The following is an 18730-nucleotide window of genomic DNA, read 5'->3' on the forward strand; positions in this document are numbered from 1 at the left end:
ATTATTTTTTTCAAGTCTTTGTTGTTTTCTGTCATGGTAAAACGCATTGTATATATACTATTAGAAGAAGTTGTTTGATTGTCAAGAAGACCACTCTCCACAAGACAACGTAATCACAAACGCAGGAGTTTTTAACTTTATGTGTTGCATGGTTTTGAACAATAAAGAAACCAAACTGCTAAGTCAGCTATAAAAAGCCTCTACATGACAAATGAAGAACTTTTTAAACGAGACAACAAACTACCCATCAACATCATACATGTATGTAGAAACCAAAGGGCGAAAAACAATTAAAATATACAGCAACAAACGACAACCGCTACATTATAGAATCCTACCTTTGGAGAGGCACACACAGAATGTGTCGGGATTACAAGTGCCCACCCTCCTCTCACCTTTCACAGTGATGTAACTGCAAAACATAGTTAACATGTTATCCGTTTTTGCAGACCATTGTTATTTGAAAACATCATTATGTTGTTATATATCAAATATCTTTGATTATTGGATATTTGATTTCCTGGCATTTTTATAACATTTTTTTAAAACATTTTCATAACATTTAAACAAAAAGGTTAATAAATTAACTTATATGTTCTAGTACCGATTGCATTTTTTAGATCATGTGCCAGGCAACAGCATTTTTTTTATCACAAGGCAGCATTAATAAAAAAGAATAATTATGGTTTGTTTGTACAATAGTAATACCATTAAGAATGGAAATAGGGAGTGCGTCAAAGAGACAACAAACCGACCAAAGATCAAACAACAGCAGAAGGTAATGCATGTTTATATTATAAACATTGTTTAGGTGTTTCTGCACATCGAACAGTGCAGGTTTCTGTAATATCTTAGATTGTTATTTCAACTAAAACATAAACGTGTATGCAGAGCAGGTTTTATAATTGCATTGACTTTAGCCAAATAAATCGTTTAATTGAACATTAAAACGGTTAAGGGGTAGCTAATTTGAGCTCTACAATTCACATTAAATTTTAACCTGAATTTCAAAAGTGGAACATATTACACATTTGCATGTTTTTGTATGTAGGTCAAGATTTTTTGTATTAAAGGGAAACATATTAACGACATGTGCAAAAGTATTTGTACTAGTTTTGTGTTTATAAATATAGATCTGAAACATTCTTATTGTATTATTAGGACTGCATGATTGCAAAGAACAACTGTAATTTGAAATAACGATGTTTTCAAACATGCAGCAGGAATTGCAAAAGTGTCAATTAATCTGATTACAAGTGCACGCTTGTCGTAGAAATTTTAGTTAGTTAAGAAGACTCTGCATTACAATCCGTTTTCTTTTGTACATTTTTACATTATCTAAATGAATGACTGTTTAATTAGACTTGTGTCCTTGATAGTTACTAATTCAATTATAGACCCTGGAAGAGAAAACTACATTGTATCTTTTCAGTTACAGAAACCTTTAGTAAATGAAAGGAATGCTTTTTAAATATGTAACGCATTCATGTGTTAACCAAATTTATGTGTAGGTCATTGGATAAGATTTAAAGTACCATGCAATATTTTTTAAAGACTATGGACAAGTCCATTAAATAATAGTTGTATGTGTCATAAATACCATATCTTCAAGTGAAAACTGTCATTTTAATCACCTTCTCTTTGTCCTGCTGTATTGATAATTATTATACTAGATGATTCAGGAAAAACCCTTATCATTAACTTTCATCATATCAAATATTTACATTTGAATGTGTTCCTGTTAATAATGGTTACAAGAAAAACATCTGTACATCAACAATTGTAAATTACGGTAAACAATATGTGATATATGCAGTTATATTAATTATATGTTTTAAAATTGAATCGTATCTGAAGCATTATACGTAAAATATATACAATATCTAGTGTGTGAGTTTATCATAAGGAATATTATTCATTTGTATCTTTCGATGAACCCGTTCGTTAATTATACAAAGTATTATTTTTTTTGTAAAGTAAACACAACACTATCTAAGATTCAAACATAATTAATTTAGCAGCTTGCACTGATTAAAGACTAGCGACGTATCTGCTTTGTGTATAAAGTACTTCATATGTATATCAGAAACATTGTTTGGTGCTTTTGTAAATAATTACATAATGTTTCGGCATTATCATTTGTTTTTATTTTAATGAAAACGAAAACATTTTCGTAGTGTAGGTTATACAATGTCCGTTACTGTGCACAATCGATTAAATAAATATGTAACGTATTAATTTCAAAACAATAAATGATACAATTTGTTTTTAGCCCTTTGTCATTAAACATGAAATTGGTTAAAGACAAGCTGGGATTATATAGCGATGCAAGTTTCAAAACTTTATATTAAAAATAAAACAAGTATGCATAATCATGATAATTGCAGGTGAGCACTATTTTATTGATATTAACTACGTTATTGTTGGTGACGTTTGTTATTTACCAACGGTATGTTATAATATGCAAATATATCTATGCTGGAGGAAAATGAATGTTATCGTATGATAATTCGAGTATCTTATTTATAGGATGTAAATAAACTCATCATAGATATCAGGACTAAAATTTGCATATACGGTTTTATGTACCTAAGTATATAAATAAGGTGGACTCGATTTAAAATTAAAGGCAGGTGCCTTCAGCATTCCCAAGTTAACATGTAATTTTCATATTTGAAACAATCATGTAAATATTTATTCGGAAATTGTATTCAGACTTGTTGTAACAGTATGGTTTGTTTTGAAGATTGTTTATTGCAACATTCTTTCAAGCATTTCAACATTTATAAATCTTGGTCAAATAAAAAAACAAGAATGTGTCCATAGAACATGATTGCCCACTCGTATTTTCATTTTCAATGTTCAGTGAATCGTGAAATTTGGTAAAAAGTCTAATTTGGCATAACAATTAGAAAGATAATAGCTTAGAGAAAATGTTTTCTAAGTTTCAAAATGATTGGACTTTGATATATTTTTCTTCTTCGGAGGGAGGTTATTCTAATATGCAGTTTAGTTTTTGATTCATAAGAACTAGCCGGAAAATTTAATTTACATTTATTTGAATTACCTTTAATTTTCATATGATTAAGCATTATAAAAAAATATATAAATTCTGATCACCTTCTTTATTGACTTTCCGCCTTTTTGTTGCAAATATTAGAAAATATGTTTATTTATTAATCAACAATTACTTTTATTAATCCCAAGCAATATTGAGTGTCATATACTGTAATAACAATCCTGGTACCATGTTTACCCTTTCTGCTGAGCATTTAAAAAAAAACCGTCTCATCAGTTCTCGAGGACAAAATATTTGAAAAAAAAATTAACTTGAAGAAAGTCGAACGTCGAGCATACCAAGAGGATTTAAGGTACAATACATAACCCGGATAAGGAATGAGAGATTCGTAAAATTGAGATAAAAGTCTTAATTCAAAATGATTTCCAAATTTTTAGACATAATCAAGTATTTGTCACAGTATCAAACTAACACTTTGAACCATTTAGTGCATGATTTCTATTAAAAGAGAAACTAATTGACATATTTAGGGAATCTGCAAAAGTAATTGGACTGGTTTTCGTATTTATAAATATACATCTGAAAGATCATTATTGTATAATCAATACTGCATGAATGAATAGATCAACTATAATATGAGAAAACGATGTTTTTAAACATGCACAGGTAATGCTCAATTGTCAATTAAAATGACTGAAATTTGCACACATGTGGAGATATATTGACAAGAATTCTCTAACAACTCTTGAAAAAAAAAAAACAATTATTAAAACTGTTTGCATTGTCAACATAGATAATTGTTGCACTTTGCACCTTGTTCCTAATTCAGATTTTGGCAATTGGTACACAAATACATTGCATTTTTTTTATCAACGAAAATCTGAAAGAACTGCTTTTTAAACATGTGAACGCTTTAATTTTACCTTCGACTTATTAACGGGTCAATAAAAACGATACATGAAACGACCTATGATTATGAAATTGAAATATATTCTCATCTGACATCAAGACCATTCCGTTAAGCGGATATCTGCCATATCATATAAGGTCTGATTCTTCTTGTTCGTATTGTTTTTGTTGTTGTTTTTTCTGTAGTTTAAATTTTGTTGTTGGTTTTGTTGAACTCTAAAGTTCATTTCTTATATGCCTATACATTGTAAGGGTGCGCTGGAAGTATATATTTACTGTTGGTGTATTTTTTTTTGCTACCTGTATGCTCGTCATCTTTAATATTTGTTTTTATGTCATTTAGAAAAAACAGTTTTCATTGACACTTAAGTTCTTATTACATGGGAGCATGAAGAGGTCTGTTACTCACTCATATTAGAACTTTGTCATGTTTGTGACACGTAAGAACTATATATCTTATGCTTTTGTCGTTACAAGCTATATGTATCACGTCTATATAATATATATTAAAGAGACATGTTGTTTGTTAACCGTCATATTGGATTCAATTTATTTTACGATTTACTTGTTGTAAAACTCTTGAAAAACGATTGTGTCTTAAATTTGTATTCTAATCCAGTTGTTTTTAACGCTTTTCTGAAATCTCTACTGTCTAATAACAACAAGATAGTAACCTTGAACAGATGTTGTTATACTTACATAACAATTTCCGGCAATCTTTAATAGAAGTAATTTGAAACACATATCTGCAACTCTCCGGTAGGTAAATTCAAAATTGGATGAACATGTAATTGACAGATCTTATTTAAAAAACAATAAATATATACTTTTGTAGGTAAGTGCAAAATAGAATGAACATTTAATTGACAGTTCTGATTTAAAAAAAAAAGTTTCATTTCATTGCCAATCAAAGTTTTAAGGAGTATGCGTTGAATATCTGTCTTGGATTTGTTGATTTCAGCTTGAAATCAAAATCTTTTTATGATATATATTTAGATAATATTTCATTATGATATAGTGAGAGTACTTGATAAGAAATTTGTTATGTGTTCTAAAGGTACAGTTGTGCAGTTGGAGACGAAAATACAACCAATTGATTTAGAATGTATAACTAATTAATGAGATCAAAACAAAAGTCTTTGTATTTTATCTACACATCTTGATTTTGAATGTGATCAATAGAAATAGGAGGGTGTGGTGTGAGTGCCAATGAGACAACTCTCCATCCAAATAACAATTTATAAAAGTAAACCATTATAGGTCAATGTATGGCCTTCAACACGGAGCCTTGGCTCACAGCGAACAACAAGCTATAAAGGGCCCCAAAATTACTAGTGTTAAATGTTTGCTTAAATTAATTGCTTGTTCGGCATCGTTATTTGTACTCATCATAATCACATATTACCTACATTTCATTATGTGTCAATGAACATATAATTATGAAATCAATAACGTATTTTCGACTTGTGTTAACCCCATACTAGAAAGTTTACGGAAAACAAAATACAGATTGTGAAATGGATACAATAAGATCACAGAAAATGATCTACAAAAAATATCAAATGGTCTAATAATGTGTACAATGTACTACAAAGTGAAAAAAAAAATCCTGTAACTGTTTTGATTGCACGCAAATTTGTGCAAACAAACTAGGATGTTTTTCACAGCTGTAAAATAATCTCAGACTAATAAGTAATATATTTCTCATCAAACAGAAACATTTACAAGTATTCACTCTATCGAACTAGTAGATAAAAAGACTAAGCATAAACAAAAATTAATTATTGTTTTACAATCTTCAATCGTATTTGAATAATTGATCACCATTCAGAAGTATTGTTTTACATTTGACTGTGGAATATAACTTTTTTCTCTCCGTAGGTGATATAAACCAAAATAAACTGCCTACATATCATGCATATTGTTATAAATAAATTGCGTAAGTACATTTATTTTCTAATCTTTGGAAATGCATACGTTTTATTTCAGTTTGATATTTTGAAATATTGAAACGTATTGCGGGCGTCTGGTGAAGAATACGTTACAAATGTATTTGACCTGTCAGACCTGTTTATTATACATTTGTTATAGAAGAGAGGAGAAAGATACCAAAGAACCAAATGGACATTCCAACTCATAAGTCGAAAATAAACTGACAACGCAATAGCATTTTATTAATAAAGAAAAAAAGAACAAAGACAAACAAAAGTACAGAAACACACAAATGAGAAAACTAATAACTGAACCCCATCAAAAAACTAGTGGTGATCTGAGGGGAACCAGAAGAATAAGCAGATCCTGCTCTACCTGTGAAATTCATTATAACCATGATGATTTTAAGAAATGAAGTTGTTGTGACATAATAACGAAATAGACATACATCTTCCTTCGACCGAAGGACAATCATGTAAATAGATGAAGGACACTCTATGGCATTCAAAAATCATATTGAACAAGACCCATATAGAAATCTATAAAAGACCAGGCTAGAAAAATTGTTCGAAAGAGACACAATGTGTGCTACAAAGACGACCAACACATATGTGCACATAGCTAAACGAGCTACTGACACGATAACGACATGTAATATTTACTTCCAGAATGCGGCTTACTTATCGGTAACTCAATTCCCATAACCACAGACATTGTTCTAGCAGTATCGTATGATAACTAAGTATACAAATCACTCACCAAAAGACATTAAACACATAATAAAATCATTAAACAAAAAAAGAATGAATACAAGTGGTACTCGAAGGCTAAAATATCATTTCGAAAACAAGGAATTGATGCAAAACACATCATTAACAGTTAGGTTAAACCAAGACAGTTAGCTATTCCTGAAATACATATTTATTTTATGCATGTGTATATTCATGATGTAGTCGTATTTTGATTTATAAAATCAAACATTAACAATGTTAGTACTCATCATGATAATATTTCAAGACCATTCGTAATACGTTTTTAAGTTTATAATCAGCTTTACTTTATCCAAATGACTAATAACTAATAATCGATCTGTTCGACTTTTGATTATTTTGTGTTCAATTTTTGTTTGGTTAACGATAGACAACTCAAAAGAAGACGATATATTAACCATGTTTTGCTCTTTATAATTAGTCTGGTAATTCCGTTATGTATTACATGTTCTGTTCTTACGTCCAACCTCAAATCGCCTAACCCGATATTTTTGAATGGTGGAAACATTATTGCAGTTTACAATATATATCGCAAACAAAAACGCGCATTTGGTATATAAAAAAAAAAGACAACTTGTTTTAAATACATTAACTTCCCAATCGTTGATTATGCTAGACACGACTGCACCCATTTGCCGATAATCGTATAATATGTTTAACCCATTGACAACGAACTTTGGATTTTTGATTTTTTTATCAGCATTACAGTCATAACCTTTACAAACCTTGAATGATACAATGTAAAATATCATTTGAAATGTACATATATACAGGCTTTGGTTTTTTTCTACTTCAACATTTAGTTTAATCACCAGCCCATTAGTCAGCACTTCTTTGCTGACATGAATTATCATAATTATAAATTAACTGTTTACAAAACTTTTGAATTTTTGAAAAACTAAGGCTTTTCTACCTCAGGAATAGATTACCTTAGCTGTATTTGTCAAAACGTTTCGGAATTTTGGTCCTCAATGCTTTTCAATTTGGTACTTTATTTGGCCTGTTTAACGTTTTTGGATTCAAGCGTCACTGATGAGTCCGTTGTAGACGAAACGCGCGTCTGGCGTAAATACGAAATTTAATAATATTATCTATGTTGAGTTTATTTAGATAATGTATTAATTGCAACGTCAAGATCGGCAGTTTAAGTATCAGCAAAATATGATCAATGTCATTGGAACTGGATCGTTACAAATGAAGTTAAAATTTGTCGTATGAGTGTAATATTGATGTTAGTCCATTTTTTCTCTAAGTGTTGGGACGTCGAAATAAAAAAGTTATGCAGGGATAAAATTAACGTACACGAAGTGTAACTGTTTGACTAATGTTCAATCGTTTAGTATACTAAATAACAAAGAACTACCTTTTCTGGAGATAGAATACTTAATGATTTAGCAATGGCTGAGTTCCGCAATAGCCGTTCCGGTTTTTTTTCCGTTTACGTTCCGACCATTAGTATTTACAGATTTTCACTTCCGGGACGTTCAACCACTTTACGCAGGAAAAAATCACAACAAGCCATTCATCATAGTATAACAGAAAGGAGAGCGACCATGTATTAATTCTATTCAACAAGTTACTTTAATTTATGGTAAGGTTAAGATTTATGAGTATGCTTCTTGTCATAAATGTGATAATAAAGCGTAAAAAGCACGAAATTGGAATCAATACATGTGAAAACAAGACTTCACAAGATGTTGTTTTTCTTCAACCAACACGATTTTAACTTATTTTAAGATAAATTCTTACACTTATATCCGTGTTTGTTTGTTTGAAATCCACATTTTTAACATCTGTGCCTCATAATCAAAAGATTTTATTCCAAAAACATAAGAAAGCTTTAAAATGCTGATAAAATAAGAAATACTTTAAATTTATTGGATTTATTATCCAAAAATGGACCAAAATTGGGTACATATATCATAACTATCAGATTACCGTCTTTCTAGTGTTAAAAAAAATTGTATATCTTCATAATACCTGTCATAATGCAAATCCCATTTATAATAAGACCATACATGTAGTACAAATGAGAACTTTTATGTACAAATCCTACTTTTTGAAGGCTGGTCAAAGAACACTGTTATCGTTCTTCAATTTTCCTGGTCCACTAACAGTCCCGTTCCTGGACAGTGTTTTAGTTGCATTTTTTTATTTCTTCATTTTGTATGCCTCAAATATATAGCAAGTACATGTAGGCTGTAGCTACATGTACATGTACAAAATGTATATAACACAGTTAACTATATATTGTACGTTCTAGGGGTGAAATTCAATGCTAATCAAATTTGGGTCATACATTTTAAAGTAAAGTTATGATTGTTGCAGTGTTTTAGTCTAGACAAAAAAGGTTAATAACTACAAAATGTAGCATGACTAGTAAGTCTGAACCATTCATAAGAATTCAAGACCCAAGGCCTCTTAACCTAAAATTTTCCATACAATTAGTTAGAGCTGATGAATTTTTCTTTTATTTGGATATACATGTACATTTTTTAATTGCATTTATTGTATAAAAGAAACGCACTACGAACATGACGAAATAACTATGTTCTTGTTTACTTTGTTCCTGATGATCATATTCAGCATGTTCAGTTATGTTGTCTTTAGGCAAAATCAAGTCCATTCCCTGAATGCATGCACCATAACAGAAAATATTTTTAAATCCATGGCTTATATTTTTATCAATGACAATTTGTTGATTTTAAACATGTATAATACCCATTAAGGAGGATATAAACCATTTATGAGGATCCAGATCCTCCTAAACCTTTAATTTTAATTATAATATTATGGATTAACTCATGTGCATGTGACATGATTAATCCCCTGATAAACACGTTGAATATTCAACATGTACAAAGTCTTTAAAATAAGTGAAAATTTCGTGAATTCAAATTTTTTCGCATGCATATTCGTGTCATAACAGGATATAAATGTTTGGCAAAGTCTTGTTTTCTACCTGTTTGTAAGCCTTGTACAAATAAAATTTACATTTCGAGTCAGTTAATGGTTATTTTATTGATATCTACATGTACATATATAAAAATAAAGAGATGTGTAATCAACATGATCAATGCCAATGCGGCAACAATCCACAAAAGTTCAAATGAGGTGGATTTAAGCAATTATAGGCAACCATACAGCCTTCAACATATATTGACAAAACCCATACTCTCTAGTCACTTATAAAAAGCCATGACAGTGAAGTTCTAAAACAATTCAATTGAGAAAAATTAACAACAAAACAAATTACCAAATGAAATGTGACGAAATCTATCAACCAATGACAACTACTGAACTCACACTCCTGACCATGCTGACAAGAAAAAGCTGCAATTGAATAAGGGCTCACCTCATAGGGTTGATTTATGTATACATTAACCAACACCAGAGGGTGTGTCATAATTATGTACAACTACCTAGGTCAAAAGTCAATAATTGAATAAGGGCTCACCTCATAGGGTTGATTTAAACTTACAGAAATGTAAATACAGGCCTGTAAAATTTATTTGAACAGGCCAATGGAATCTTTATAAAATTTTCATAAAGTTGACCATAGATTCAGAAGTTTATTGTCAAGGCTGTCCCATTCACAAGAAAAAAGACAACGTTTAGTAATGAGTTGTGAATTTTGATTATATCATATATGACTACCTTCAGTCTTGACCACAAGTCCTACGGCCCAGGCTTGTAAAAATGCTTTCAGGCTTGTAAAATTCTTCTGGACAACTAAAATTTTGTAAAAATTGAGCTTCAGGCTTGTGGTCTCAAAAGTTAACCGTTAAGGCTGTTATGATAATTAGGGCCCCACTGAATGGCGGATGCCCTATAGTGATCTGTCTGTCCGTCCATAACAAATTTTGTCTGCTCTATATCTAGAGAACCCTTATGATTTCAAAGTTTATACTTGACATGCATGTATATAAACCAACACCAGAGGGTGTGTCATAATTTTTGTAAAGTTTCCTTGGTCAAAGGTCAAGGTCATAAACTTCGGATTCAGTGGACAACCCCATGTCCAATGATAAAGATACAAATTTTTTACCACACATTATTATCAGCGTGGCCCAAGGAGATGGCTCTCATCTCAATGATATCTAGTTATTTTGATTATACTGTGTAAAATCTTGATATTCTAAATCATTTGAAATGACACAAAATTGCAGAAAAATATTATCCTTTGAAAAATTTGAAAAGTGAGCAGTATAAAGAGTTAAATTCTTTCTTTTTTCAGAGTTATGTCATCAGATTCAGAGTCAGAATGTCAAGAAGAACAGCTGTCATTGGCAGAACTGTTAAAATGGAAAGTTCCAGAACTAAAGGATTGGTTGGAAAGAAGAAATTTAAAAAAATCAGGTCTAAAGGATACATTAGTCAAACGTGTATATAGGGCAATGTCAAATGGGGACTCAGACTTTTCAGAAGAAGAATCTTGTCCAGTTATTTCAATTGATTTAGTTTCAAATCCATGGAAACCACTAGACTTTACTGATATACCAGAAATATCCATTAAAGATGTTGACAGCTATTTCATGTACCACAAAAATCCCACAACTGGGGAGAGTACCAATTTTGAAAGGCAAATGAAAAAGGCAAAACGATTGTGTAACGAAGGATTCATAAGAGACATTGAATATAATCCTATTAATCAAGGATCAGAACACAATTACTTTAGGAGTAAATGTATGCCTTCTATGAGACAAATTGTACAAGTTGGAGACACTGGAAATACTGCAAAGTACTATTATCTGCATATAAGTACCATCAAAGTCACTGGCCTAATTGTAAGTGCTTTTTTGTAACTGTAAAGCAGGGGGAGCAGGGCTATGTGCACACGTAGGTGCACTTCTGTACACACTTGTTAAGACAAAAGATGCATGTACATCTAATGCATGTGGATGGGATAGACCTAGGCCACTACAAAGGAAACCAAGCCCAAAAAGAGTGTGTGACATTAAATTTGTTAAAACTGAAAAAGAACAAAAAGCTGAAAAAATAAAACCATACCCTGGAGTATATCAAGCTGGACCTTGTAGAGAAGAAGGCAATTTATTCTTGCATGATATATTAGATGGACTAAAGGATGTATACCCCGAGTGTGTACTTTATCAGACTCTGCGGCCGGAACATGCAAACATTGATACATTTTTAGAACTATTTCAAACCAATTTTAGTTATATGGATAATATTATTATCAAATCAGCAGAATGTTTAAATGTCTTTGAAGCGTTTGTTAACAGCTTGATGGTCACTTCCAAGATTAGTGAGAATTTAGAGAAAGCTACAAGGGGTCAGCATTTTAATGTAAATTGGAAGAAGGCCAGAAGTGTATTATCTACAGCTTCAGTAATGGGGGAAGTTGTCAAGCGTAAAAAACTTGAGCCTGATAATTTGGTGAAAAAATTGTGTGGGTACATTACAATACCAGATGCAGTGAAAAGTCTTCAATATGGGCGCAAAAATGAAGCTGTTGCAATTGGGGATTATACAAGGTCACACTTGAAAACTTGTGATGATGTCCGTATCGAATCATGTGGACTGTTAGTAAATCCCACCTATCCCTATCTTGGTGCAAGTATTGATGGTCTAGTGGTATGCTCTAAGTGTGGAACTGGCATTGTTGAAGTGAAGTGTCCTTATGGCTCTGATCCTTGGAGAAATATGCTTCCCATTGAATGTGGCAAGGACAAAAAATTCTTTTGTTCAGAGAGAGACTCTAACCTTGTACTTGATGAAAATCACAATTATATGTTTCAAGTACAAGGTCAGCTAGCACTGTATGAACTAGATTGGGCAGATTTTGTTGTGTGGACAAAGAAAGGGATAAATGTTCAAAGAATAAACTGTTCGCAAACTCTTTGGGATGAAATGTTATCTAAGTTAAAGAACTTCTATGTAAGTGGAATTGTTCCAGAACTTTTTACAAGAAGAGTAAGGAGAGGAAAGTCTCTTTATTAGAATTTTAAACCCAAGTCAGATTTTTACTTTAAATGTTTGATTGAACCCTCACGACTATTTCATGTTATTAATGACATTTTATTTTCTTCATCATATAAAAAAAGAAGATGTGGTATGAGTGCCAATTAGACAACTCTCCGCAAGAGACCAAAATGACACAGAAATGAACAACTTTATGTCACTGTATGGCCTTCAACAATGAGCAAAGCCCATACTGCATAGTCAGCTTTAAAAGGCACCGAAATAAAATGACAAACACTGAATTAGAGGCTCCTGACTTGGGACAGGCACATACATACATAATGTGGCGTGGTTGAACATGTTAGCGGGATTCCAACCCTCCCCTAACCTGGGACAGTGATATAACAGTACAACATAAGAACAAACTATAAAAATCTTTTTTTTTATATCTTCACCAGACTTCAAATGACTTAGAAGTTTATAACTATAGGCTAGGTCATTGTACAGCCTTCAATAATTAAGCAAAACCAGTAAATAAAACGAGGCCAAACTTGATGTGTTGAACTTTTAACATGAATAAATAGCAAATATACATCATTTTACATGATATACATGGATATAACAAAGTTTCATCTCAAATATAAACGAAAACAGCAATTTTATAGTAAAGCTCATTTTCTGTTAAAAAAAAACCACCAACTTGTGAAACTTTCATATTGTCAATCATTTTTGAGAAATAGAATAAAATTAAAAACTTTTTGTTGATAATTCTATACATCATCACATGCATGCATTAAATTGGCATTTGGATAATTATAAAATAAAATATTGAATTTTTGCTTCTGGAAAGTATAAATTAATCTCTTATCATATTTAATAAATGTAAAAGCCGGATTTTTGACATGTTCTGATAATGTTAAACAACTAAAATTAAAAAAAAAAATTCTCATGAGCTATACAGAAAATTACAGTGTAGAACCCAAAAAAATGGGCTTTACTATATCCCTTTCAATATTTTTACTTCAGAAGTGGAGGTAACAAATTGGTCAAAGCAGTGCATATTAGTACAATTTGTTCTGATAAATGGGCTTCACTTAATGGAATGCCAGAATTCAAAATGTTAAAGTTCTTAATTTGTTCCATTTTCATTTCAACAACTATCCTTGCAGATGCAATATTTGTAGTTTTGAAAAAGTCTTTGGAGGACATTTGACGCTTTGTTGATACTCTAGGTGGCACATTTAAACCAATATCGGCTGGTAACAAATCCTCTATTGTGAAACCTTTGTCGGCCATGACAACATCTCCAGGTGATAATTTCGGTAAAAATCCATCCTGTTGAGAAATATGTCTATCTGACACATTTCCACCCCATAGTCTAGACACAAATGTCACCATTCCATTTGGTGCAACACCAATCAAAACTTTAAAGGTGTTTGAATGTTTATATTCAGACCAAGTTAACCACTGAGCTTTCAAAGAAGTTGGTTTGTCAATATAAAATTCTGTGCAGTCAACAACAATTCTCGTATCAGGATGTCCTGTAAAAAGTTTTGGCAAATTGCGCATAATTTGTTCACGTGTTGGCCAAGCTATTAGTGTCAAGCAATGATCATATAAAAAATTTATCCAAGTGTTCATTATTCTGGATACTGTAGATTCAGACACACGAAAAATATCAGCAAGATGTTCATGTCTGAGTGCTAATCTTAATCTCATGCAAGTCATTAAAAATTCGTCTATTGGCCTTAAAAATCTTTTTTTTCCTGGTTTACAAACACCTGGTTCATGGTAAGTTTTTTGTCCCATTGATCGTGCCTCTCCTTCCCAGTAATTTAAATTATCAGCACCATGCTTGACAAGTGTGTTAAAAAACATCCAAAAGACTTGAAAGCCGACAAACCCAGTATAAAATCGAACTTTTGCATCATCATTTTGAATGTTTTCAATGGATATTCTTGGTAGGTCTGCCTGTACCTCTACATGCTCTACTGAAACAGAAGAAAAGGAACTCTCTGTTTGAACCTCTACTGTTTCAGTAGACATGTTTTCTGTGTTAGTCTCAGCATGGTTTAAAACTACATCATCAGTTTGGGTTGACACTGATCTGAATTTGCTGTATGGTTCAAGTCCAACTGGGTTTTCATTTTCTTCATCATCATTCAACTCATCATTATTGCTTAATTTCCTAATCAGTGGTCGGCGAGGAGTTTCCTGTTTTTTTGGCTTGCTAGGGAATATGGTTGGTATTGACTCATCTGTGAATGCCCCTTCAAAATGAGCACTGCACACTCTAGTATGGTCTTTCACCACCAAATTTGCTCTTACATTGTTCAATCTTTGAATCCATAGTCTTTTGATGTGTGCTTTCTTTTCTGACATTGGGAAACGATGCAAAATAATGTTGTTGCCATTTAAATCTACACTGTCAGAGGTGTTGCTACATCCCGGAACGCAACAGTATCTTTTACCCATCCTAAAAAAGAGTACTTTATATATATTGAATGCAAGCTTAAGGTTTTCAATATGTACTGTAACTATAGCAAGTATAATTTATTGCGAGATTTTTAAATAATGTGAGTAATGTGACTGGATAAGTATGGCAATCATACATGTAGGAACCAGCAATCTGATATCGGATACATTATATGTTTTAAAGATCTCATGCAGGGTATATAAGCACGGATTTAATGATTTATAGGTACAATGAACCAAATATTTTTTTAAACATTCACTATATAATATATATATATATTCATGTATATATGGCCTTCCAAATTCCGTTTTGATCCCTATCATCACTGAATAGACCTTAAGTGTTGAAATCTGGATATGGCATGGGATATTTGCACCCCATGTTTGTGGTATACTTAACTGTGGCAAGTCTAGTCTTCTGTTTGGTTTTTAATTAATATAAAGATCCATTTTGTAACATCTTGTGAGGGGGGCGGGGTCGGATGGGTCCTGATCATGAAATCCCGGGCATAAAAACATGAAATCCTGAGGTACAGAATTTGAAGAAATTTACATCCCGACATCCCAAAATTCGAAAAAAAAGAAATCACGGATCCCAAAATGGAAAGGATCAATCCTGAAACCTGAGCTTAAAAACACCCAATTACGAAGTCCCTAAAAGGTCCGCACCCTCTCTTGTGATCAATTTATTTGGCAGTCATCAGAATTAAAGAACACCAGTTGTTCGACCTGTTACTCAAATGCGTTTTTGTTAAAATATACTTTTTCACTTTTTTGGTCTTTTGAAAAATGTTGTATGTGCTGTATTTAAACCCCTCTACGTACATGTACAATGAAATTTGGTTTACATGCACACGTATAAAAATTGTGGTTATTATCCCAGACAATCATAGGTTTGAACTTGTTTTCAATTTAGACTTGTTAATATATATTTTATTTAGTTTGGGCTTGTATTATATATTCCCTCTGCGGGTTATATATATAAGAAAATTAATAAAAGATAATAACCATAGGCCTTTTCAGGGGGCCCAAGGACCCCCTTTCGTTGAAAAAATTTGGTTGATTATATAGGGAATCATCGAAGCATGTATGGAGCCCCTTTGCTTCTTTCATAGATCTTTCATTAGAAATAAGAGATAATTGTATACAGTATATATATATACGCATATGTGAGGAATATAGTAATTTGCTGTGAAAATAATTTTATTGCGTGCAAAATAATATGTTATAACAATCTGAGACATCAATTTTAATAGTGTTTGAATTTCAAACCAAGTGATTTTAAATGAGAAGCTTATTATTGACTGACATAAGTTTTTTTTTTCCTCTGTGTGAGCCTATGATAAACTACCACTACAAACCAGTAAAGTCTGAAATGGCCTATTTCTGTACTCGACTGTACTGATTTTTACTCGACTAGTCTGAATTGGTCTGAATCTTACTTGAAAGTACTCGACCACAGTCTCAACCATACTTAACTGTACTGATTTGTACTAAACCCTTATTTTTGCCATTGAAAACAGTCTGAACTTGTACTCGACCAGTCTGAAACAGTCTGAACCCATTCTCGACCTGTACTCGACCTATTTTTTTCAGTCTGAACCATACTCGACCAAAGGTCTGAACCATACTCGACCAAAGTCTGAACAATACTCGACCAGTCTGAACCATACTCGACCACAAAACCCTACTTATATTAATTTTAACTGTTTACTAATATAAATTAAAAATTACTTAAATTATTTTAGATTGAGTTACATCCCTTTGCATCAAAAAATGTCATACCTTAATAATAAGTAAAAACAAAACATTTTCAAATAAATAATGATTTTATTATACAAGATATTTTAACAAAAATACAAGAATGTAATGCAGAAATTAAAATGTCATTAATATGTAGGATTTGATGAAATGCAAATACATTTGTATATACATAATACATGTAATATGTAAAAGCTATACTATTAAAGTAATACACAGAGTGATATTTCTGGCAGTAACATGTTCTTTATCATATAAATTTATAAACATGCATGTAAATATCTCCCACATTTCAAGAATTAAAAGTATGTTAATGACAGATTAATTTATCAATATACATTGAAGACATATATCTTTTTTGAATATTAAAAATATTTTGATAAATAGTGTATACTAGTATAATATATACTAAAAAGAGAATGGAAAAGACATTGTTTAAATATTATACACACACACATACATACACACTTTTTGGCTGAAAGTACGGAATATTGTGTTTTTATATTAAATATATACATACATATACATGATATTTATTGAAGAGAATGGAAATGACATTCAGTTTGAATACATTGTTTATATACACACACACATACATTCATACACACATATTGGCTGAAACGTATGTTTTTTGTGTTTTTATATGAAATGAATATATATACATGATATTTATTACAGAGAATGAATTAATTGTTGTTGGTTGCTTTACCCAGAATTAGCACAACAAGGGAATAAGAAGAGAATGGAAATGATTTTCAGTTTATATACATATATATATATTTATGATCATTTATGAATAGAGAAATGATTTGACATTGTGTGTTGTACACACACACCTATAACATATTGTGTATTTAACACACACACCTATAAAATACTGACAAAAATGTTTACCTCACAATATATTTTCAATTTCATATTTAAAAAAGAACTTTCTTTAAAATAAACAGTTAATAATCTAAACATGAAATTTAATTTATAGATTATTTTCTGCATTTATTTAAATTTATCAGTTTTATTCACTACAAAAAATGGTGCAAAAGTACTAATCCATTCAGTTATGAGACATGTTAGACACTTTTAAAAATTTTGGCGATTTGACTTTGGTCATTCGAAAGTATATAAAAGATTATTTTTTTTTAAAACTAAATTATATCAGAAGCTAAACATAAAAACAATTGAAATAAATAGATTTTAAAAGCGTATACATGTTTTACACAAATTGCACAAGGAAAAATTAGCTGTTTCCACTTAATTCCTCTTTATTTCAATTATTTGAAATAAAAATCAATACCCAACTCTTCCTAATTGTGTATTCCCCCCCCCCCCCCCTCAAAATAGTGAACATGAAACCAGTATTTGACAAATAAATTCCTATATATATTGAATAACATGTCTAATTACTAGACAAAATGCTATTTAGGTGGTTCCTAACATTAAAGGGAGATAACTCTGTAAAGTAAGCTATACGTTTTAATTACGTTGTGTTGTAAAAGGAATATTAAGCTTCTCAATGATTGGAACACAATATAGACACGACATGTAAATTTTAGTAATAAACCTATGTATATACCAAATATTAAAATAAAATAGTCAAGGATGATGAACAAAATTGGTAAATTGACTTTTCAGGAGGACAAATTGGACAGACAGATTTGTTCCCTTGGCATTTCTAGTAGAGGACTAACAAATTACACATATATATATATATACGTTCTCAACAATACAATATGATTATTTAAATTCTAAAAAAGTTTGGATAGTTTTTCTTTGATGACTTGGTGGTGTTCTTGGCTAAATTCTGTCTTTCCTAATGAATAAAAAATGGAATTGATGTGGACACTGTCTTTGTAATTTACATTTGATGAAAGCATCCAACTTGAAAGTCCCTTTGAAGTTTTTTTCAAATAATGAATGTCCACTTTGGTCTTCCAGACTTTTT

General features: G+C 31.2%; 3 protein-coding genes across 3 annotated transcripts; 2 read left to right on the forward strand and 1 right to left on the reverse strand.

Moving 5' to 3' along the window:
* The first annotated feature begins 8095 nt into the window (after positions 1-8095).
* Positions 8096-11949, forward strand: LOC134701638 (uncharacterized). The gene is made up of 2 exons (XM_063562770.1): positions 8096-8221; positions 10868-11949. Exon 2 carries the CDS (start codon positions 10872-10874, stop codon positions 11433-11435), a length of 564 nt encoding a protein of 187 aa, XP_063418840.1. The 5' UTR covers positions 8096-8221; positions 10868-10871; the 3' UTR covers positions 11436-11949.
* LOC134701662 (uncharacterized) lies at positions 11812-12591 on the forward strand. The gene has a single exon (XM_063562798.1). It carries the CDS (start codon positions 11812-11814, stop codon positions 12589-12591), a length of 780 nt encoding a protein of 259 aa, XP_063418868.1.
* A 978-nt stretch (positions 12592-13569) lies between these two features.
* On the reverse strand, positions 13570-15027 carry LOC134701663 (uncharacterized). The gene has a single exon (XM_063562799.1). The coding sequence runs from the start codon at positions 15025-15027 to the stop codon at positions 13570-13572; it is 1458 nt and encodes a 485-aa protein (XP_063418869.1).
* Positions 15028-18730: the final 3703 nt, after the last annotated feature.

Source organism: Mytilus trossulus, unplaced genomic scaffold (genome assembly GCF_036588685.1).
Source record: "Mytilus trossulus isolate FHL-02 unplaced genomic scaffold, PNRI_Mtr1.1.1.hap1 h1tg000247l__unscaffolded, whole genome shotgun sequence".
Lineage (NCBI taxonomy): Eukaryota > Metazoa > Mollusca > Bivalvia > Mytilida > Mytilidae > Mytilus > Mytilus trossulus.